Genomic DNA, 24,143 nt, shown 5'->3' on the forward strand with positions numbered 1-24,143 from the left:
TCATTCATACATAAATAGAGTTCCACAAGTCAATATGATAGATAGATAGATAGATAGATACTTTATTGATCTTCAGGGAAATTCAAAGCATCCAGTAGCAGGTTATAAAGACGTACATGACATGAAACATTTGTTACAAATTAACCACAGAACCGATGCCCCCCCTCCCATACATATATATTAACCTGAAAAAAAGATTTAAAGAATACCCCTAGATGAATCAAACTTAAACTGAGCAATTAAAAATAGACTTATAACAAGAAATGTACATAACCCGTGCAGGGATACAAATATTTGCAATTTAAATAAGAACCTATAAACCTATAAAATCTGTAATTAGACCTGAATATAAAAAAATAAAAAAGTGTTGACCTTCTGAAGTTGTGTTGTTTATATGTGTACAGCAATGTTTTAAAAAGCAGATAGTGCAGATTTATCAAAAACAGACATTCAGTCATTAAATTAAAGGTGCTATTTAAGTAAATTGAGGTGGTCATTAAAGTGTCCAACTAGAGGCTGACTCTTGAATATTAACATCACATTACATTTAAAATAACGTAAATCCACCAATCAAATAAAAACAACAAACGTAACATCAATAAAATCATTGGGCAATAACGTCAACGTCAATTATTAATAATACTGGATGCCTTTCAAGCCTTCTTGTTTCAATACTTTACGTCTAATACTTGACAGTTTAGCACATCTTATTTTGAAAGGAACAGAGGAAGTATCAATCCTAGCTTGACGCCTACGCTAGTGTTCTCTTCTCTCATTGGCTGACGGCTTGACGCTGTACGTGCGTAGGCGCTTCCTCAAGTTGACTAGCAGAAACAGCAAAATAGAAGATGGTGAGTATGAAACGGGCAAAAATGCTTCAATTTCCGACATTTACAGACCGCCTGTCGAGTGCTCCGCTTGTATGATGTCATCCTAGACTAGTTTTCGACGTAAGAGGAGCGACACGAAGGTTTCACGGCCACTAATTTGAGGGTTTTTACTGAAGCTTCTTTCCGAGATGGATCAACGATCACATGACAGCTGAACACTTTAGTTTCCAAAAAATGAAATTCAAAAAACCGAAAGCAACCCCCAAAAACCCCCTCGTTTCATTTGCACTGATTTCTTTTGATTTGTCATCTTTATTCATTTCGTGTTCTTGTCGTGTGTTTAATTTATATCACGATATTTTCTACTTGTTTTTCCTGTTTGCCAACCAGTTAGCTTGCGATGCTAATATGCTAACAGGGACTTTATCTTGTGTTACTCTTCCAGTGCAGCATTGATGGTGTTACAGCACAATTATTAACCTCAACTTTCACTGTCACCGATTCCCGAGTTAAGATACTAGATGAATTTGAACATTAACATTTAAAACTACGTTATCTATGAATTTATCCATTCAGTTTTTCACCTTCTACACATTGTCACTGTGCTTCACACTGCAGGTCGACTTCCTCACTTGAGTCAAAGTGTAAATACTCCTGGTCAAATTACTCCCAATACAAGTTAAAGTGGCTCAGTGTAATTGTTACTAGAGTTAAGGTACTGGAATACATGCTTTTAAAAAATACTAGAGTATGCAAATTACTTTTTAATTTAAAAAACATAGTTGTTTTTTCACAATGCATGAGTGCAGTTTCACATGCTGAGTGCATGCTGCAGATTTGCAGATCTAAATTAATAGGAACAACCAAAAAAAAAAAAATCAGCCAGGCTTCACACAGTGAGAAAACTTTCACTTTGCAAACACAGGCCATGGGAGAGCAGGTGGAGAATCGTCATCCTTCTCTGACGTAGTCATCGTTACCACCACTAAATTAACTGCCTGAGCTGAGTGATATTTTGCTCTTTGTTTGCTCAACGTTAAACCCGAGAAATGCACGACGTCCGGGTACGGCAACACCACTCAGACAAACAACATGCAGAACTACAAGAACACATTTTATTGTCTTTGGGATCAGATTTAGGAAAAGACAAGAAAATCCATCCGCTATCTTCAGAGCATTAATCGTTAGTAACGAGAAGATTCATAGAAATGTAGTAGAGTCATGAGTACGACTTTTCTCTTTTAAATGTAATAAGTAAATTAACTTTGTTACTGTCCAGCACTACTACTGGTGCTCCGGTAGTTTGAAACACAAAGTTTGTTCTAAGCACTCGTCTCGGTGCAGTTTAAAGCTTCATCACTGGTTGATTTTTCATCACAGTCTTTTGTTGGCTTGCATGCGCTCACTAAGTCAGTGCAAAGTTATACACCTGCTTTATCATTTGTCACTAACCATCAACAATAACAATCGATTCAACCACGTTGTTATTTAACTTTTCTGATTTGTTTTTGAACCATTAATATCTGTCCACGTAATCCATTCACTTTTTAATTTCTAATTTCAGTTTCCCCCTCTTGTCCCAACCCTTTTTTCTTTTTGTATTTTTTCCCCCAATCTTTGATCATGCCTCATGTCCTTCTCAACACGCACACCCTGCCTTCCTCTATCTCACTCTCTCTCCTCCTCCCGCTCCTTTTCCCGCATCTTCAATCAACCAGTCTGGTCACCGGGTAAGTTCCCACGCTCTGTGTCGGATCCCTGTTTTTCTGCTCACTTTTCTACCTGGCTCACTAACATGGGATTGCGTAGCTGTTCTAGAGGTCTGCTGTGTCTGGGTTCCAAAGCCACTATTTAAGCAAATTCAATCAACTGCAATGCTTTGATTTGGAGCCCAGCAGGCAGCTATGCTGTAATGACAACTTCTCATGGCTGTTGTTTTTAACAAAAAGCAATATTTTAAGGTTTTCAACATTTCAATACTTTTCAATACCACAGGTTTGATGATACAATGTCCCAGATTTAAATGATTGTTTTTAAAAGAAAGCACCAAAGCTCTTTAAAAACTGCAGCTCTTCTGTCATGCTTTTAACCCAAAGCTGCTGCAATGTTTGTGGTACTACAATATTACTCATATTTGTACAATTTAGACAGTGTGCAGGGTTCTTCATGCATCTCTTAGTAATTAAAAACACTCCATCTAATATCAGGTGCCTACGGACTTGTATTCTGTTGCTGTGGTATCGAAACAGGTATCGATTTTGTTTGATTTTTACCAGAATTATATCCCAAGTTTGAATATCAGATATCGTGATAACCGTATTTTACTTATCTACTCAAAATAATCCATGAATAAGTACGTACGGAATCCTAAAACTCCCATGAAATATTTCAAGAACCTGTATAGAAACTTTGTGAACGGATTCTTTCCTATTCAGAAATCACAAACTATCCTTGTGACGAGTCATTGTAACAAACCTTTGATGATACACAAACTGTGTTTGTCACTTTAATTAATTCAACAGCTATCATTGTTTATAACTGATGTTTTAAATTGATGTAGAGTGTAGGAAAGAACCTTGAAATGGATGTTTCTCTCCAGAGTAGTTAATTGCTACCCATATTAACATTTAAAGGTATCCCTCTGTTTCTCAGTGGAGTTACAGGGTTGATTCTGATGACTTGTGTTGTGTGAAAAAATAAGCTGCTCTCATGTCCTACATGTGTAATTGAGTGTCTGGAATCAAGCTGTGCTGAGATTTTCCAATAATGGCCTGTTCTTTTATTTGAAGTAAAAATGTATATCTAGTTTGAATTCAGACACTCAATTTACTCTGCTTCTTACAAACATTGCTTATTTCCAAATAGAGCTTTATGAATTAAGACTGGTTATTCATATCATGGAATTGCTCTGGAGTAAACTGTTTGGGTGCATAACTATTTTGCTGATCTTGAACTATATATATCTTTTTTAAATATTAACAAACTAAGTTTAGTACTGTGGTTATGATGTGTGCATCCTCACCAGTGGCATCCCACAGGGCTCCATCCTTGGCCCACTGACTTTTTCAAAGATCAACATCAAGCAGTCTGAATTCTCCTAACCTGTCTGTGTGTGTATGTGTGCAATGCTATCAGTTGGTCCTGGTGTTAGGTGACCTGCACATCCCCCACCGGTGCAACACCCTCCCAGCCAAGTTCAAAAAGCTGTTAGTCCCCGGGAAGATCCAGCACATTCTCTGCACAGGCAACCTCTGCACCAAGGAGAGCTATGACTACCTGAAGACTCTCGCTGGAGACGTCCACATAGTCCGAGGAGACTTTGACGAGGTGTGTATTTGTAGACAACCATAATAGGGGCAAAAGCCTCATTAGTAGCCCCAATAACCCTTGAAAATAACCCTGCCATATTCATTCCACCCAACAACAAAAATAAGAAATGGGGGGTGCTGGAGCTCAGTTGGTAGAGCAGGTGCAGAAGCTACAGTCTTTGTCACACTTGTTGGAGGTTTGACTCCAAATCCTGATGCTATTTGGTGCATGTTATCCTCCACTCTCTCCCCCCACATGTCCTGTCGCTCTATAGCTTTCCTTTCCAAATGCAATAGCCAAAAAAAAAAGCGACTTGGTTTCTTTAATGCTAGAGATGAATTCATTCTGTGAAATGAAACTGTCTCTAAATGTAGGTAGGAGAATATGATTCAGGTGCTTAAATTAAATTACATGGAGGGAAAGGACATGATTTATGTAACGGCAAAGAGAGAGGAAATGGATCTCTTGTTAGAACTGAAACCTAATTACATAGTAATGAAACTCTTAATAGCTCCCGTCTTGCAGTTTCAGTTTAACCTGCCTGGTTCATATTTTTTAGAAACAGCCACATTGAAGAACTGAAATCCTTTAAAACTGTTTTTTTTTTTTAAAAATTTTAATTTTTTTTACTGTTTCCTTTGACTAGTTATGCCAAAATATATCACAGTTTCCACAGGTAGATCACCAAGAAAAAGTGCACGATCTTACTTACACACGTTTTCCCCTCAGAACCTGAACTACCCGGAGCAGAAGGTGGTGACAGTGGGCCAGTTTAAGATCGGCCTCATCCACGGCCACCAGGTGATTCCTTGGGGTGACATGGCCAGTCTGGCGCTGCTCCAGAGACAGCTGGATGTGGACATCCTCATCTCCGGGCACACGCACAAATTTGAGGCATTCGAGAATGAAAACAAGTTCTACATCAACCCAGGCTCTGCTACAGGAGCCTACAGCGCACTGGAATGGTAAAGGGTTCACCTACACTAATTAAGGCTAACCACTTCTCTCTCACACGTGCATGTTGCTCTAACTTTAAAACAAGATTTCTTCTCATACTTACAACGTAAACTCAGTAGGAACACTGTGAGCTTCAGTGTCTTATTAAAAAACAAAATTTACACCAACTAAGAAGAAATACGTTTTCAGATTATATCTCAACATGGAATTCTAGTTCTCTTTCAAACGTTCGCTCAGTATCTCGCCAAAATGTTAGGTATGCTCTATTCTGAGAAACCTCACTCATGTTATCTGAGAACCGGGGTTACCTCTGTAACCTAAAGTTAATCACCAGCGTTACACAGTACAGACAGAAACAATCAAAAAGCAGACACAACGTACTGAATTATTCTGCAGGTTGTGATGACAATATTTACTCGAGGCTTTCTTATTTTGCGTCTCGATAAAATGGCAGTGATTCAATCATATGTTGAACCCAAAGAGCTGTTTTTATGATAGTTTATATATGGTCAAAATAAATAACTAACACCTTTAAAAGCGGTGGTTCGGGCCCGGTGGGGGCCATCTTCATGTGTGTGTATGTGGAGGTGTCCCAGTTTGTTCACAAGTCGTGCTTCTTTTGCTTCTGCAATGTAAAATCAAACACTGAGGGCACCATAACTATAAGAGATGAGATGCAATGTGCAGGTACGAGTAAGGCGTATTGACAACGGTACTTTGTTACAGCACTGTTGAGGAGTCGCAGTGTGTAAATTCATGTAATAGTACCTCACCAGGAGTAGTTTTGGGTCTTCGTGCTGAGATGGATTTAATTAGGATTCTTCTTGACTCCATCTGTTACCTCAATGCAATGAAGAAACAATTAAACAATTAAACAGAGCAGCATACAGAGAGGACAGACCTCCTACAAGGCCGATAGTCTTTTCTTCTGTGTTGTTTTTTAGGATAAAGATCGGATTCATCTTAATCTGGATTATTTCTTTCTATAATCCTACCTCATTGGAAACATTTCCTCCTCGACTGAACCCAGTTTTTTATCAAATACATTGAAATTTTTTCATTTTTAAAAAGACACCTCGATATTTGCAGCAGCTGATGATCTCCTACAGTGTGAAGTTCAGTGTAACAGGTGTAACAGTAGAACCAGACCGACCGTAATCAACAGCGGCCAGAAGTGCAGGAAAAGCCCTGACCTAAAACACATCTGCCTTCTCTCCTTACAGCAACATCATCCCCTCTTTTGTACTAATGGACATCCAGGCGTCTACAGTGGTGACGTACGTTTATCAGCTGATTGGTGACGACGTCAAGGTGGAGAGAATCGAGTACAAGAAATCCTAAAGGAAGGTGTGCGGAGGAGGAGGGGGAAGGGGAGGGGGAGAGTTGGGTTAGCGTGGCTCAGTGTATCATTTCATTCCTTACCACCAGGGGGCAGCAGCTGCCCTGAAGTCACCAACAAATGTTAATGCTGTAACAAACTGTTCAGTAACTTAACTCTAAAAGACCTGTGTATTATATTGTTTATATGTCATCAACAGTTGCTTGAAACCAAGCTGTCATTTGGTAACTGTAGAGAATGCAATAATGTCACATGTATGTGTTATCAAAAAAAGATATTTGGTGCCATTTTCTTTCTTTTTCTTTCCTTTCTTTTTGTTATGTCTGCCCTCGTCATGTCATGTACATGTAACAACCTTTAGGCCTTTAGCTTCACGTAGTCGGCCTTTTTTCATTCATTTTGCCCCACAATAAAAATCAAATTTCACTCCAGAAGTTCGACTGTCTGAATTAATTCTGAAATAGAAGATGTGCTTAATAGAAAGCCTATACTATCGAGGTAACACAAAATGAATGTATTCATATAATGACTAATACTTATTTTTAACACAGAAATGTATTTGAATTATCATTGTTCTTAGTGGTTAAATATTAGAGATACACTTAGGAACAGCCCCTTTCACTGATTTTAATGCATTAATCAATAAAAGATAAAAAAAACAAAACAAGTCTAAATATATAAACTTTATAATTGTTCTAAAGAAATAGTTTTGGTCAAAAGTCAGACAAGAAATGAGGCATTTTATCAACTCATTCAAGTGGTAAAATGTGCAGCGAGAATGTGTTTATAGAAAGATATTTTTAGAGCATGATGATAAGAGGAAGGTTTATAACATGGAGGGAAAAGACTTAATGCCTCGTTTCTTAGATTTCTGTCTCTTCTGCAAGTCTTATGAAGAAAAGATGAAGCATGTGTGTACAATTGACAGATTGTTTCTTTTTTGGGTATTCTTAGTTATAAAATATTTATATTGTTTGAACATTAAGAGGTTGTTTTGGAGGTTTTGGTGATGAGATGTGATCCCATGCAGTGAACACGTGATTTCCAGAAAATGATGTCTCCTAAAGGTTTCCCTCTTTGCCACTAGGGGTCGTTACTTCACAACATTATTGGTGCAAGTTTTAACTTGACATAATGACGACACTGAAGACTCTAAAGGTGTTGTTGCTCTGTTTTTTATTTTATTTTGATCCCTTTAAGATCCTTAATCTGACAAACACTATGTCTGTTATCATAACTGGAAGGTTTACTGAATTCCCTTGCACACATTATTTGACATCTTACAATCGCAATGTCACAAATCGGAAGACGTGTCATCGTCCCGTTCTCCCACAGAGAGTGGACTCAAACATTCACTCAGAGAATCTTCCTCCTCCTCTTCCTCCTCTTCTTCCTCCTGTTTCTGCGACAGCTTCACTCGACCTCCTGAAAACAAGAACAAGGTAAACTTTATTATCCAAGAGGGGAAATCTGCTCTACAGCCAGCAGTGAACACAACAAGACAAAGCACTGAGTCTCATATGATCTCTGAAAAACACAAATCAAGGGGGCAACGATGTAAATATGATGCATTTAAAGTAAAGGACTTCTTAAATGTCATTGTGGCTCTAAATTGATTTGTAATCGTCTTTGTTTTATTTGTTGAAGTTCTGTCTCCCACCTTGTTTGTCTGCTTGGGGTATTTGAAAGAGAGGATTTCCCAGGATTCCTTGCTCCTGTTTGTATCTTCTCTTTGTGTTTAGTTGGTGAAAACACTCCTGATGGATGTTTGCTTCTCCCCTCAGTCCCAGGTAAGTTCACAGAAGAGGGCACAACCAGGTCGTCTCTCTCAGGGTCGTGACCTGCAAACAAAAAAAAACATGTTAAAGAAATGATTTCTAACCTCTAAAGTATCACGACTGAGAACTTGGAACACTCTGGAAAAACAAAAACAAGTCTTTGACTAACACCTTTATGCTCACCTGTTGGGATACACCTGTGCAGCACGTTCATGTAATGCTGGTTAATGAGGTCACGCACATGTGCCGTGCTGTAGGAAGCTGCGACGGTGTACAGATACTCCTTCTGAGCTGGTGTTAGCGCTGTGTGCTGAGGGACAGACAGAGGTCAGGGGTCACTGCTGAGATCCACACTCAGACAAACCTCAACCGTCAGGCTGACTGAAGCTTCCAGAAGACCGTTTAGTGAAGTATAAACGACCAGAGGGCTTGTGGAGTAGTGCAGTTTTACCTTCAGAAAAGGGCCTGCAGTCATTGTTTGGGGGATTTGTACAGTTTTTACATCGTGGAGCTGAGGTTCACATCTTTTAGCTGGTGGTTGATGCGTTTTCAAACGAGCGGCTAAAAACGACCAGAGAGAGAAAAACAGACATTTAGTGCGTCATTAATCATTGTTTGCTGAGAGCTCAGATATCGATATTTTAAGAGGCTGGACCTGCTGCCGAAGATGTCAGCGTTTAGAGTAATCCGCTACACGTGTGTTTGAAAAAGGAGAAGCCGGTAAGTGGTCTTGGTTAAAGTGACAAACCAAAGAGGTTCTTATCAGAGAACAGCACGAGAGAGCTCCCTTCCTGTAACTCATGAGGCGTGACGCAGGGTCACGTTCAGGTTTAGGATTTCCTTCTTTCTTTTCCACTGATCTCAAACTGCTGAGTTACACGATAAAAAGCCTGACTCAGGTTTCAGAGCAACACATGTAAGCAGACTTGTTTTGTTTATTTAACAATGACATAGAGCATGCACATTAGAACTCTGACTTATTATTTAAAGCCAACGCAGTCCTATATCTATATCTGTGTTCTCCTTTTCTTTCTTGCCGACTTGTTTATATTTAATAAAAAACTTGTGTTTGAACTTACCCATCCTTGACTTATTCATCCCAATACTCCTGCACCAGAAAAAAGATAAACACATAATCTCAAAGAATTAACAAAATTGTTTAAAAACTTATTTTTAGAGGATGATTTTTGTTGTGGTCTAGAAATAAGAAGTATAACTCTACCTTGGAAAAGTGTCATCCTGATGCAGCCTGTAGACCGTCTGACCTTCTGCAAATGTCACTTGTTTTTTCATTGTAGGAGGATGAAGACGCAGTCAGGTGTCCTCTGTACAAGCAGCAACAGCAGCAGCCAGTTCAACTCCAGTCTGAGACATGTCCATCCACTCGGAGGTCAGGCCAGATAATTAGTAAACTAAGACGCCAGTGGGTGTGACCTTTCCCACAGCTCGAGCTAAATATCCGATTCAGAAAACAAACATTTAAAAAACAAACACAGAGCCGTGCACTTTAACATCCTGGATTCAACTCTCAGATATATTTTACACAGATATGCAGAGTGTGACTGGTTTCATTTTTAAGTTATTTGTTCGCTCTTGAAACATGCAAGTCAAGTGTCTCGTCCTTCATTGTTTGCCATGTAAATAAAAATTAAAGGAGCAATATGTAACTCTGACCCCCAAGTGTTAAACATGGGTACTGCAGTCCCAATTCAAAACATTGTAGAGAGCTGTCTCCCCCCGCCCCCTCCTCTTTAGGATTGATGTGCACGCAGGTTGCCATGTGGTGGAAAAAGGCGCCTCTAAGACTTTTTGACAAAAAAAACGTGACCCACTGAAAACCGCTCCTTATAGTCAAAGTCACTATTTAAAATTCTAAACAAATTAAATGGGCTACTTTTAAATGCAAAGGAAGCTAACAGCAGCTTGTTGTAACACAGCCAAAAAAGTTGATTTGAACAAAAGTCCCGTCTCTGAAAAGTCAACCAGCCAATCTTACTTCAGGACTTTGCTGTTGCCACTGGGTTGGCCAATCAGATGTCTAGGATCGCCCTGGCCACCTCCTGGCACCGCCCCTCACTTTTACTTGTCTTGGCTGTCACTCAAGAACGTTCAGTCATATTGTTTTCTTGTGTATTTGGTGCTTTTTCCCGGTTCAAACAGCTCTGGGTGGCTCCCCTCCCGATAATAGATAAACTTCATAAACTCTGGTCTTTATCTAAAGCGCCAGCAAAACACCAGAAAGAAACCTCAACTCGAAACAAATAACAAGAAGTCAGTAGATAAGTGTCATTTTCTTTTCAGCCTTAAACACAATTTGAGTGCATTCTTCTTGAAATGTGAACTCCAACTCTGGGACATATTGATTTATTGTGTCCATTTGTTGGGATTAAAGGGGAAATCCAGCAGCCAAAAGGCGGATGATCTCCTTTGGGCTGGGGATTCACCCTGATAAAGTCCTAATGGCTTTGTCTCTCTGAGAAGGGGAAATTTTCAGCTCGACACACCCACACCAATATGTCACTGTACATTATAGTTCATGTGACAAAAAGGAAATCAAAATATGCATATACTGTAGAAGTGTACTTAATTACATTTATATTGTACAAAATAATATTTTCTCAGTCATGAGAGTTGTATTTGCAATAAGCAAGAGTGGTGCATTCAAACAACCTGAGGTTTCCATTTGAAATTCAGCTTGCCAGTCATGACTCAGCATAAAGGCCTGTTGCTGCACTCAGGAAAATAATGACTCCCACGCGTTTGCCTTCGCTGTCCTCCTTTCAAACACAACCAGATAGATGGATGGACCCAGAGATGGCAGGCTCACACAGGCCACAGTTAGATTTTTTTTTAAAAAAGGCAGATTTGATTTTCACAGTCCAGGTCGGTACACGTGTAATCAATCAGCGGAGCAAACAAATCCAGGAGCAGGCTGAATAAAGCAGAAGTCAATAAAGTCAGATTAAGGCGGTTCACTAAAGAAATCAAAGAGATGAAATGCTGGAATTAGGCGACACAACAAACTGGAAACATGAAACAGGGATTAAACACATAGATAATCAGGGGGTAAGGGGACGCAGGTATAGGTACATCAGGGCGGGGGAGCACAAGGCAGGAAAACACGAGGCGCAGGATCTGGAAGACAGAGACGAGGGTGTAGGGGCAGCTGTGGATCAACTGGTAGAGTCGGCCGTTGGTGGATTTGGTCGTCTCCAAACGGGGGGTTCGATTCCCCAGCTCCTGCAGCCACATGTCCGATGTGTCCTTGGGCAAGACACTCAACCCTGCAAGTTGCTCCCACTGCTTCGTCAGCGCTGTATGAATGTGTATGAATTAGTTACTTCTGATGGTCACTATACAAAGCAGCCTCTGCCATCAGAGCGTGAACGTGTAGGTGTGACCTGCGGTGTAAAAAGTGCTTTGAGTAGTCGGGAGTCTATAAAAGTGTTACACGAGCTCGAATCCATTTATCTATACCATTTACAAAATAAAACAGGAAATGAAAATAAATTTAATTGAAAGTGACAAAACAACAACATGATCTCAGACAACCTGATTCACTTTCATGTTACCAGCAAAAGAAGATAGAATCATAAAACGTGTAATTAAGCTGTGACGCTGGCGGTGAGGTGGTGCCCCATGTGACGAGGCTGTGGTCCTCTGGGGGTGTCCCCCGGGTTCGGGTTCAACTGTTAGGTCCTTTCCTTCATGCCACTCCCCACTCACTCTCCCCGTAAGTCACACCTTGAGAGCAAAGTCCATCAGATCTCTGATAACATGCATGTTTCTCAAGTTTGACGTAAAAAAAAGTAAGACGCTGTGCACCACTAGCAGTTCCCCCCATCAGTACAAATCATACTTTAAAGTTGATGACCACGTTTTGTCTTTAAACATTCTGCACATTGCAATCATGTAACCATCAATAACTGTATTGTACTACTTTGATTGACACTTGGGGACCACCACCAGCCCGGTAACACCTACAGTACATAAGCAGCAGAGTTATAATTTGTATGCTCTACTCAACATGATGCAACCACTCTCCCTTTGCTGCTAAGCTTACACTAAAAGGAAAGTGAAAGTGTGTTGATGAAGTCATGGAAACACCCTTCATCTGTCTACTTAAGGAATCAGTGTTGCAGACTCAAGACAGACAAACACAGCTCTGAGCGGGAAGGTGCAGTACTCCAAAGAGACAGCCGCCGGGAATAATCTGCGCTAAACAATCAAACCATAAAACTGGAGAGGAGAAAAATGTTTAAACTAAAGGATAAACTTAAGCGGAGCAGCAGAAGGCTTTTAACAGACAATAACTACAATTTTCTACAAGAAGGTAAGTCTGTTGTTATTGTGGGTGTGCTTTTATTGTCTTAGTTTACATGCTCAATTGAGACTCTTATTGCTGTCCTCTTAATCTACAACTGTCGCTTTTCTTATTATTGTTGATATTTTTCTTTTCTTTCAAGCCGTCAATGAAAGTTGTGTACATTTAGGTGTGTGACATTTAAAGCACAGTGGTGTAGTGGTGCCTAAAGAAGTGGGTATGCTCTTATTTTTTTAAGTGGCCTGTCCTGCAGAGGATAAACAGCCTCTGTTATAAACAGTGACATGTAAGACTACTCTGCAGAAAAACAATTTCCGAAAGTAAAAATGAAAAGAAAAATGTTTCTTATGCTTTGAATTCTTTTCTGTTTAATCTTTGTTACAGCAAGAATAAATGAGTGTGTTTCAGGATTAGATATGATAAAAGACATACTATATTTAGACAGGTATAACACATAAAAAGCTGTGTACAACAACCGCTTGGTGAGGAAAATATAAAGGTATTGGAGTTATAGCAGGAAAACTGTGCCGGACCCGACCGGATCAAACCGGTATGGCCATGGTGTTAATATCAGGCATGGGGATTTCCCAAATAGCTACTGGGGGTGTTGTTTAGAGAGGACACACTCTGTTATTGTGCTTCACACAGGTGAGTAAGGGAAAATGTGTACCTGTAGGCGTTCCCAAAGCTGTATGTGTAAACTTGTCATTGGCTCTAATTTCACTCTCGCTTGGATTACAAACCTGTTATTCCGCTTTGATGTGATCCAATGTTAAAACTATGCAAGACAGCTTGATAACGTTTCACTGCAAGTTCATCTGGGATTTTTTTTGGCTTAGGCAAAGGGAAAGCATGAATGTTTTTATCTAAGCTGCATTTGTATATTTGATATTATTAGCACACAGTGGCGAGTCTAGAGTCTGTTGGGGGCCCTGGGCAAAAATTTATTAGGGGCCCCTCCAACCACCTGCCAGTGTTTCAACGCTCTCCCTCTTTCTTTTTTCACTCCCACACAGATCATTCCTCTTTGTTTTCCTTCAGCAGTTTAATTTGAATGAAGGAGTATTACATGGGATTCTAAGCAGGGCAACGGCAGTGAGTTCTGTCAAATGGGGCCTCATTAGGGAGTTTTCCTACTGTCATTGCAAAATTTGCACATTTTTTAGCTTCTGCTGTGGTTTTAAGTTTGTCAGTCTTGGGGGGCCCTTACTGGCCTGGGGCCCAAAGCAGTTGCCTGCCTTGCCTGTTGACAAGAGGCACTATATTCTATATATATATATATTTAGCTTTGATTATAAATATTTACAATCTTAGCTAAATATATAGAATGTAAACTAAATGTTTAGAAACGTAGCTAAATATTGAGAATCAGGACATGTATTTTTAACATTTATATATAACATTTAACATTTAGATAAAACATTCAACATTTAGATATAATATTTAACATTATATATAACATTTAACATTTAGATAAAACATTCAACATTTAGATATAATATTTAACATTTATATATAACATTTAACATTTAGATAAAACATTCAACATTTAGATATATTTAATATTTATATATAACATTTAATATTTAGATAAAACATTCAACATTTAGATATAATATTTAATATTTATATTTGCCAATGAAATTATCTTACATTTTTATTCACAAAAGTAAATATGACAGAGTTCACAAATATTTCTCTAAATGTGAATAAAAAGTGATGTTTTAGGGCTAATTGTGGAGAAATGTTGCTGTTATTTGTAGTCTGCGCAACTTTACAATCGGCGCCCAATAGTCCACAGATGGAACTTGCATGATGCTATCAGTGTGATTGATTTAAATACACAAAAAGAGGAACAAGTTAAACCCAATAGTTACATTACTGTGACGCACATAGCAGCAATGTTCGATTGTTTCCTTGGGCAATTTAAGGTTCTCCGAGTTTCCAAGTTGGAATTCTGACTTCAGGGGGGCGTTCCTAATGAAGTCAGTATTCCAACTTGGAAATTCGGAGAACCTTAAATAGCCCGACGTATCAGACCATGCTTTTGAAAATTAGAGAGAGGTTAGAACGCAGAAAGGATTCAAGACTGATGCCGAGCTGGCTAAACACTGAAGCTTCAATGTTTGTGACATAGCTACATGTGTGCACATCGACTGTAGGGAGGAGGGGGCGGGGGGAAGCAGCTCTCTTCAGTGTTTTGAATTTGGACTGTGTTATGTAGATTTTGAGACATTTGGAAATTATAACCAGACAGTCTGACCTGCTGGTACAACAAGAAGAATCACAAAACCCTGGATCACAAAAGTTATGACAATTTATCCTCTAGGGAACATGAATGTCTAATTTGCTTGAAGCCACAAATTGTTTTTCTCTATTAACTTAATTTCTTAAATTTGACTCTTTCATAGACTTCAACCAGTCATGTGATGGGCATACCAATCTGTTGTCTCAGAACACCTTCAACACCACCGTGGACCAACTCTCCCAAAGTTTTGCTAAGATCTCTCCTCAGGAGCTAGCTGAAGTTCTACGAGTGGGTGAAAACACCTGTGTGGATGGAAATTGTAACTCAGTGCAACCTGAGCCAAATTCAAGACGTCAAAAATTGATCATACAAAGTTCGGTGTCCCAACACTTCCCAAAGCCACCAGAAGATCTGAGGAACAATCTTCTGCAGCACCTGGAAAATGTGAAGGAAACTGTGAGCAATGAGATTGTGAGGGTGCGCCCCCTGTTGGAATGTATGGAGTTGACGGGATGTCTAATTGATTGCTACCATCGTCAGACATTTTCTCACCTCCATTATCTACTCCAAAATATCAGCTCCATCCAGAGTTCCTTTGTGCTGCTGAACTGGGGTTTACAGCAATATATGAGGTAACTTTCTCTGCATTCTTGACTTTTTATTTGTATTCTTTATTGTTGGATATGTTGGCATCTCACTCTTTGTTGCAGAGTTAGAGGAAATGATCACTCCCATATCTAATAAAATTAGGCTAATGCCAACAAATAACTAGCTTAGCATGAATACACCACTTCTCCAACCTAATTATTCTACCTCAAAACCTCACAAACCGTAAAAAACAGGGTGAAGTGTCTCTTATATTTTGGTTTACAAGTTTCAACAAAACGATTGCACATATTTTTATTTTGATGTGTCTTAGGGCGCGGTCACACTGGCCATCTGTACCGTGCTGTACTCAAGCACGATTGCCCCCCGCTGCGCCATTCCCACGCTGGCTGGCACGGCCCGCGGTCATACTGGCCAGGACTAACCGTGCCTAAAAGCACGAATACCTCTTGTACATAACGTCGTAATACAACACATGCACGCTTTATGTTATTATGAAGCGTGCTCAGTTTACAAAGAGAGAGAGAAAGAGACGCGCAGTCAAGTCCGAGTCTGTACATCAGAGAAAAACATGGAGAGCATGAGAGCTACTTTACTGACTTTACAGCTTATTTTAAGCAATTTTAATCAGCCACAGCCATAAATAAATAAAAAAATAAAATAGACGCGTTGTCAGCGTTGTGTACCCGCGTGCTTGTGCTCGTGCATGAAGTGTACCGTGACGAAGCACACCTCTCCGAAGTGTGCCAAAGCCAAGGAAGTGTACCGTGCGCAGAGCACGATACGGAGCGGTCACACTGGTCAAACGAACTGGACTTTAGGGTTGAAGCGTGCTTGGGCACGGTACGGATGGCCAGTGAGAACGCGCCCTTAGAGGGGTTTTGTTTTTATCATGATGGGATGGAAAAAGCCACCTACTTCCCCCAAAGTTTACAATCTATGCTACACTAATCACTTGCTAGCCATAGCTTTATAATTATCACAGAAATAAAAGACGACTATTAATTATCTAATCTAACTCTGCCATGAAAGAAAGTTCTCAAAAAGTTGAATTATTTGTTTTACAAATAACTGAGTCTAAATCCACCTAGACACAATTTGAACCTTGAAAAGTATCTTCATCCATAATTTTAATGCCTTTAATAATGCACAGAATTTCAACTATCTCCTTTACTTATTTGTATTATCCGTATTTTCTGTGGTAGAGTATCAGACAATGAAATTCAACAAATACCGTTCTGATGTTTGTATTTTTGGTCATTTTCCAGTCGGGATCACCTCGACCTTCCAGGACTGGAACCACCAAAAGTCGACCATCTTCTGTTCTCAGATTGGTTTGTCCAAGCAACAGACACGGTGCTTGCAGTAGTGCAGGTAAGAATACTTTACTTTGTTAGAGCTGGTGGGGCTGAGGAAGAGTGCAGTGCTGGTGCAGGTCAGGTCACTAGCTTGCAGTTTTCGACCTCATTTTTTTGGTTCCTTTGCAGGCAGATGTCAAAGGGTCCCTGGAGAAAATCCTGCAAAATGAGAGAAACCAATCAGGCAGCGATACAGATGAAGCTTTTGTTGGACTTTATATGGACACGATTCAGGTACGTAGAAAACCATTTTGTTCATGGTTGAAAGATTTTTTTTACTTTAAGAATTCAAAGTTTGTTTCCTTTTTTTCAGCTTTTGGATGTTTCTTTCGTGTCTCATAATAAAACTGTTCCTTGCTTTTTTGTTTCACTTCAAGTATATTGATGCTATCCCTAAAGAAGCACAAAAAATCAGTCAACAGCTGTCTGATCGGGTGGAGGAGGTTTGTTTCAAAGAGCTGCTGAGCTTCCTGGAGAGGTGAGATAATCATCTATTACACAGATCTCACAACTTACCCTGAAGAAAACACTTACATTAGGTCGTGAAGATTTTTAATTTTTAATTTATGAAATCAAACACTTCATGAGTCATTGCTTTAAAGGGGTCATATGCTTTTTCTGGTTTTATATGCCCTTTAGTGTGTTTTCCAAGTGTCTTGTGCATGTTTAGACACATCTATGTACAAAAATTCAAAGTCTGCGGAAACGCGGCTTCTCCTACGTCCTCCTGTTAGCTGTAGCATTAGCTGCATGTAACGCTCGGTTCTAGCCCCCCTCGAAAAAAATTTGCCAGTGTGACGTCTTGTCAGTGTGAGATCACTGATCTAAGCCCATTGGCTCGTTGTGGCAAGCCCTGCAGCTCATGTTGCACGCCCGTTAACTTCTGTAGCACGCCCACGATATGCTGTAGCCTGCGGTAGCACAGTAGTGCTAACGTGCTAATGTTTTTGCTCCCTTCGGAGACAAAGTGGATGCATTCCCAATATGGTAAAAGGGGCGTGACATTTCCGAGAACTGTGCTGAGCGACTGACCAATTACGGCAGAGCCGACAGGCCGACCAATCAGATCAGACTTGGCACACGTGGGGACTCTGAACGTGGGCACTTTTTTTCAGAGACACTTTTTTAGAACTTTAGCTATTGTGAACATACTTTAGTAGGTACATAGATTAAATATATGAACCCCAAAAAGGGCATAATATGACCTCTTTAACTTAACATAACAGTATTTTCTCTGGTTTTAGGTACACTACTGAGCAGAATGAGACACTTAGCAAAGAAGCAAAAAGGGACAAGCCAAAATCGTGGCACTTCTTGAAGACTTTAAACTCCTGCAAACATCTCAAGTAAGTTCAAGCACCTCAGTCTCATTTCCAAATATTGAGTTCAAATTGTACTTGTTAAAGTTCCTTTTGTCTTGCAAAAAAGAAACGCACAATTAATACATCCAATAACCTGCATGACTCATGATCATTTATAGCAATGTCAACAGTCTTTTGATATGATTTCAGGGAGTATGTCCAGAAGAAAGATACAACCATCAATGCATCAATTCATCACAAAACTGTTGCAACACTTGAAAAGATGGAGGACTTCACTTTCAAACTTTTGCTGCAAGTTGTGTCTGTCCTCACTGAGGTAACTGTCCTGATAAAGTTTTCTTTTTGCAGTTTATGGATGTCTATTTTCAAGAGTCAAGTTTGCCAGTTGCATGTTTGTTCTCTTCCTTTGAAGAACAAGTTGCACAAATAAGGTAAAAACAAATGTTAAGTATCGTTAAATCTAAATTTTTGTCCAACAGAGACATCTTAAGAATTACTTCAAATCTGACAACAAGCACTTCTTCCTGAACCGTGCACTAAAGGAATTTTTTCCCAAGACACAGTGCTCTGAGGACATACTGACGGTAAGTGGACATTTAGTATTAAAGTAAGGGTTAATTGGCGACTCTAAATTAAAGTACAATTTCATGCCGAGTTAGAGTCATACAACTAACTTGCTATTTACAAAAAATCGGACAGTTTCTAGCACTAAAAAGAGTACAAAATAATCTAATCGATTCTAATAACTGGAGGAAAATGTGTATTGTATGAAGCCTTTAAAGGGATACTTCAACCATTTGCATTAAGCTTTGTATCATTAGAAACCTGGTAGTATTTTTGAATGGTCGTGCATCCCGCCCTCATTTTCCCCTGAGATGGGAAATCTTTGTATTTCTGAGTCTGAAAAGGAACTTCCAGTGACGCAAAATGACGATTTTTGCGCCACTGGAAGCTGTTGCTGTTAGCAGGGTGAAACTACAACGCTAGTTCCTCATATTTTCGAACACTGAAGCTACAGACCAATCACAGATCAGTGGGTGGGAACTCAGTCTCAGAATCAAAACTTAACGTCCGCCATATTGCTTGGAAGCTAAGCTAACAGGCTCTATGGAGAAAGCTGATAATGGCGAAAAAATATAAATATAGCAGCGAGACGGCTGCTGCCGACAGGCCGGGCTTGTGCTTTGGCTGCTGCGGCCCGCTGGCCGCCGAGACATAAGGCCTGCCTGTCGGCGGCGGTGAGGACGAGGAGCCCGGGCCGGATCGAGCTGGGGCGGACTGGTAGTGTCGGTGCTCTCACAGTCTGCCTATGGACACAGACATAGAGTCTGTTTTCTGACAGGAATTTCCAAAATCAATTCTGGAAGAAATCTCTGAATCAGTTGAGGAAATGGTCTTATGTGTTAAATATGTCTGTAAATGTTTTTATTACTATATTTCTACTGCTATATTGTATATTTTGGAGAAACTGTAACGATCGAATTTCCCTCTGGGATTAATAAAGTATTTCAGATTCTGAACTAGAGGACCTTAGTGGGAGTGGCCTGCCGTGCTGTGCATTCTGGGATTTGGCCAAGAAGGCACCAACTTAAAAATGTATTTCACATTTCTACATATATGACCCAATGTCAATACAGATTCATGTTTCAATGGCTGAAGTATCCCTTTAAGGGCTGCATGGTGGTGCCTCACACCGAGGAGGTTCATGGTTCGAATCCCTGTCGGACAAGAGCCTCTTTGTGTGGAGATTGCATGTTCTCCCGTTGCAAGTGTGGGTTCTCTCTGGGTACTCTAGCTTCCTGCCACAGTCCAAAGACATGCTCATTAGGTTAACTGGTGACTCTAAAATTGGACGTAGGGGTGAATGTGAGTGTGGCTGGTTGTCTGTCTGTATATGTCAGCCCTATGATTGATTGGCGAATATTACAGGGTGTACCCCGCCTCTCGCCCAATGACAGCTGGGATGGACTCCAGCCCCCCGCGACCTCAAACAGAAAATAGATTCAGCCGTTTACCAGGATTTGCTGTCTACTGCTGTTTATTTGGTTACTGTCTCTCGTCTTCCTGAAGAAAATCAAACAGTGTTTCTTTCTGTCTTTGTTTCTTGCAGAAAGTGATGGATGACGCCTATGAGGTCATCACTCAAATTTACCTCAAACATCTTCTCCAAAGAAGCCAGAGAAAGCTGCAGAGGTCCTGGAGTCCTAAAGTCGCACAAACTGTCACTGAAGATGCTGAGCTACTTCACAACACCATCACAGAGCTGGTGTGACCAATGTTTCAGACTAATCAGTGGAAAAAGTAGACGCTGGATACAATCACTGGTTCCATCATGAGTTCAAACTCTGTATTTGTTGTATGTTATCAGGCCCCTGGTGTCCAGGAGTGGAACCTCATGCTGCTTAAAGTTGGAGAACTGTTGGAATGCTCCGACATCGAGGTGGTGAAGGTCGTCGCAGCCGAGATATGTACAACATGGAGGTAAATCTTTCATGCTGTTTTGGGCCGTTGTTTTCACTGATATGTACATTGTTCATCCCATTCACTCTCATTGCCCCACTGAACGCTGGTTGGAGTACCTCCCCAATACATTTTGCCTCGGGCCCCGATAGACTCTAGAATTGCCACTGCGCGTGCTATCACATTCTGAGTTGGTGATAGCAGGTTAGCCAGTGTTACATCTGTTTCAGTATTTGTAAAAGCAGCTGTCAGGATTAAACACACCTGGGGGTTTTTGTTCTTCTCTGCAGCGAGGGCCCTGATCTTCTGCCCAAACTGCTACGATGGAAGGATCTTCCTGAATGGAAGGTTGAGGAGGTGCTGGACGCCATTCCAGGGCGACAACCCAGATCTGTGTCCTGCTTCTCTGCTCTGAAATGCTGCTGAAGGCTGACGACGATCAACTGCAACAAGCTAAGAGGGCTGAGCTGAAAGTCCACTCCGTTAAAGATCTCACCTATGGTTTACCTTTTTCAAACTTTGTCTAAAGTTACACATGTATGTACTGTATATATAAACAAGCAGAGAAGTTACTTGACCTTTGATAAGCTTTGACACAAAAGTAGGTCTTTCTGAGTAAGTTACACTAATCATATCTGATTTCCGTACATATTGTTGTCATCTCAGGATTTCTTTTTAAGTCTTGTTTTTAAGAGTTATTCTTTTTTTTTATTCCAATCATGTAGGAAGACTTAAAAACTGTATTTTTGCAAAAATATTTTATCCTCGATTTGCAAAGTAACAAAAGTCCTATGACACTAAGCTAAGAGATACATTGGTACGTGGTGAGTTCCTTATTCTATTTTTCACACGTTAGCTTTAGAAAAAGTACAATCTCCACAAAAGCTAAATAGGAAAATTATTTTGGTTATTTGAGTCGTTTACATGTTTTTCTATTTTTAATTTAGCTGGATTATGGTTGAAGAAAATGGCACAATGATTGAGCAACGGTGACAGAAATATGAAGCTGTCTGCACTCTGTTCTTTATTTTTTTGCTGAACTACGCTGTTTAAGGGATTATTTTGTTAAGATGTGGTTATCAAAAGGCGTTACATTGAAGGGAAACGTTGTTGCTTACTCTTGTTTCAAATCCCTTAAAAGCTTGTCTTTGTCTTAAGCCCGGTTTCCACCAAGCGGCCTGGATGTGTAAGCCGGATGGCGACAGCTTTTTAGCCCAAAAAAAAACAAAAAACAGCCTTGAAATTACTCTCTGGAGATCCACAGGTTATTTAAATATGGCACATTTTGTGTTTGTCCTTTATTACCGCTGTTGCACAGGAAGTGTTGAATCTTTTGACCAATCAACAGACTGCAGTGTGTCTAGCTTCACCCTTAAGTTTCTGATCGGTACGCCTGGCACCCCAACAGAGGGGGGAGCAAAAAAGTAGGACGGCACGGATTGTTTATATTGGTACTATTCCCAACTTTAGCCAGTGGAAACAGCAATAGATGCATGCCGTACCGAACTGAACCGGACTGCTTGGTGGAAACGAGGATTTTGTGTACATTTAGTTTACATACTTATTTGTTTACAAAGAGGCACGGTCTCTCAATTTCTATGTTAATATTTGAATATTATTTATCTCTTTATTTATTTAACTTATGAATTTCTCGAATTTTTAGAAAAGCGTTCCAAACGTTGTCAAAGTTTACAGTTAACACATCGTGTGGTCGTACTGTTTAGGTTATTTATCATACACTTCTGAACTACAGATTCTGTATGAACCATTTTGATACGTCAGCAGATGTGTTGTGAATTTTATGTGAAATGTTTTTGTGTTTCCTTTTAAATGGACTTGAGCTTGTTCTGGTACTTCTGACTACTCAAAGCGTTTTTACTCCGGAGGTCACACCTACACATTCACACACTGATGGTAGAGGCTGCTATGTCATGTGACCATCCGTATTTGCAAATTCATGCACAGTCATACGCTGCCCCCGAAGCAGCTGGAGCAATTTGGGGTTAAGTGTCTTGCCAAAGGACACATCAGACATGTGGCTGCACTAGCTGGAGATCGGACCTCCGACCTTCTGGTTGAGAGGCAACCGACTCTACCACTGATCCACAGCCACCCCAAAATACAAAAAAAAGGCTACCTTGATTAGTATTTTGAACGTTTGTTTATTGGTTTTAATTCCCTCTTATAAGGTTGTATTTTCAGCCGTTTCTGTCAAAAAAAAAGGTATTTTGTACTGCTGATTTATTTTGTTTGAAAGATAATGGATCAGGTATCAGGGATAAAAGATGCACTACTTCTTCTGTAATAAAATGTAATAAAAAAAAAAAAAATCTGATTCAACAAAAAAAAGCTGTTTTTGTTTTCATTGCATTGCCACTGGATGGCGACATCGTCTTGCCAAAATGGGGAAAAAAAGGCTGAGATATATTTCAGGTCCTAAAATAAAGGTTTGTGACCTCATAATGGGTCTCAAGTGTCTCAACAAGAATATGAATTTTCCTCCACTCATGTTATCTTTTCTTTTCTGTTTTAATCACGGAGTACATCTCTTCAACCCTAAGAATCTGAGCTGCTCACAACTCATGTTCATCTATTCTCCATACAAATACTTTCATTGATTTTTTTTTGGTTAGCGACCTGACACCCCTCCAGCTACCAGACCAACCTCCATATTTTTGGTCTGCACCAGGATTTAAACAGGAGACCCTCCGGTTTCCAACCCCAGTCCCATCAGACTGCATATTTGACCCTGTTACACTCGGGGACACATTGGCAGTGGATGTGGTGCCTTTTGTAACTTCATGAAAGCAGCTATTGAATCAGCCGCTCACAGCCGGAAAGCATTGAGGAGTTTCATCAACAAGATTCCAGTTTTTGTCAGCCTGATTATTCCCAGTACAGTTCACTGCCAACAACTTTAATGAGTCTGTCTTCCTTCCTTTCTATCTGCTCTCCAAAGGGGAACTTGTAGCGAAGGCCCCTCTCTTCCTGAACATATCCTTCCTAACACAGAAACACACACAGACTTTCAGGGAAAGCCTACAACTCCTCTGACATTAGTTTGCAGGAATCCCCTTGGAAGTCACATCATCGTCTGTTGATATAGCTCTATAAATAATTATAATCTGGAAACAGCTCGGCTCACTTCATGAGGCTTTCATTCCCGCACAAGAGGCTCAATGGTTTCCTGGAATTGTTCAGATGTGTTTTGAATACTTGTGATGGTGTTTAAGTGCTCCCCTGGTGAGCTGTCCAGGAAGATTAATGACCATACCTGCGTGTGGAAAAATCCATGTTTTTATATTTTAAAGGACAAATATGTAAGATATCTACTGAGTGAAATACAATGACCTAACTACATCTTCAGACTTTAAGGAAAAATGCCTTTGTTTTAGAGATAGGACAGTGGATAGAGTCAGAAATCAGGGAGAGAAAGAGTAGGGAATGACATGCGGGAAAGGAGCCATGAGTTGGATTCAAGCCCACGCCACCCACTCTCGAGGACTTAATCCTCTGTACATGGGCCGTGCTCATTAACCCCGGGCTTCCGGCGCCTCCTCAGTCATCTGACAGATGTCAAAATGTGTCTGCAGCACCAAACTGATCTATTGG

General features: G+C 40.1%; 3 protein-coding genes across 3 annotated transcripts; 2 read left to right on the forward strand and 1 right to left on the reverse strand.

Moving 5' to 3' along the window:
* Nucleotides 1–712: 712 nt before the first annotated feature.
* vps29 (VPS29 retromer complex component) lies at nucleotides 713–6,869 on the forward strand. The gene is made up of 4 exons (XM_061062507.1): nucleotides 713–851; nucleotides 3,966–4,157; nucleotides 4,869–5,104; nucleotides 6,320–6,869. The coding sequence occupies exons 1-4, from the start codon at nucleotides 849–851 to the stop codon at nucleotides 6,435–6,437; spliced, it is 549 nt and encodes a 182-aa protein (XP_060918490.1). The 5' UTR covers nucleotides 713–848; the 3' UTR covers nucleotides 6,438–6,869.
* An 860-nt stretch (nucleotides 6,870–7,729) lies between these two features.
* Nucleotides 7,730–8,769, reverse strand: LOC132993642 (uncharacterized). Its single transcript, XM_061063576.1, has 5 exons — nucleotides 8,665–8,769; nucleotides 8,397–8,523; nucleotides 8,096–8,276; nucleotides 7,946–7,962; nucleotides 7,730–7,860 (listed from the first exon to the last, which is right to left on the reverse strand). The coding sequence occupies exons 1-5, from the start codon at nucleotides 8,686–8,688 to the stop codon at nucleotides 7,730–7,732; spliced, it is 480 nt and encodes a 159-aa protein (XP_060919559.1). The 5' UTR covers nucleotides 8,689–8,769.
* Nucleotides 8,770–12,310: 3,541 nt separating this feature from the next.
* On the forward strand, nucleotides 12,311–22,998 carry si:dkey-196h17.9 (uncharacterized). The gene is made up of 11 exons (XM_061062532.1): nucleotides 12,311–12,546; nucleotides 14,949–15,417; nucleotides 16,660–16,765; nucleotides 16,879–16,983; nucleotides 17,127–17,227; nucleotides 17,994–18,095; nucleotides 18,261–18,387; nucleotides 18,551–18,655; nucleotides 20,182–20,337; nucleotides 20,440–20,552; nucleotides 20,822–22,998. The coding sequence occupies exons 1-11, from the start codon at nucleotides 12,468–12,470 to the stop codon at nucleotides 20,955–20,957; spliced, it is 1,599 nt and encodes a 532-aa protein (XP_060918515.1). The 5' UTR covers nucleotides 12,311–12,467; the 3' UTR covers nucleotides 20,958–22,998.
* The last annotated feature ends 1,145 nt before the right edge of the window (nucleotides 22,999–24,143 follow it).

This window comes from Labrus mixtus, chromosome 18 (genome assembly GCF_963584025.1).
Source record: "Labrus mixtus chromosome 18, fLabMix1.1, whole genome shotgun sequence".
NCBI classification, from domain to species: domain Eukaryota; kingdom Metazoa; phylum Chordata; class Actinopteri; order Labriformes; family Labridae; genus Labrus; species Labrus mixtus.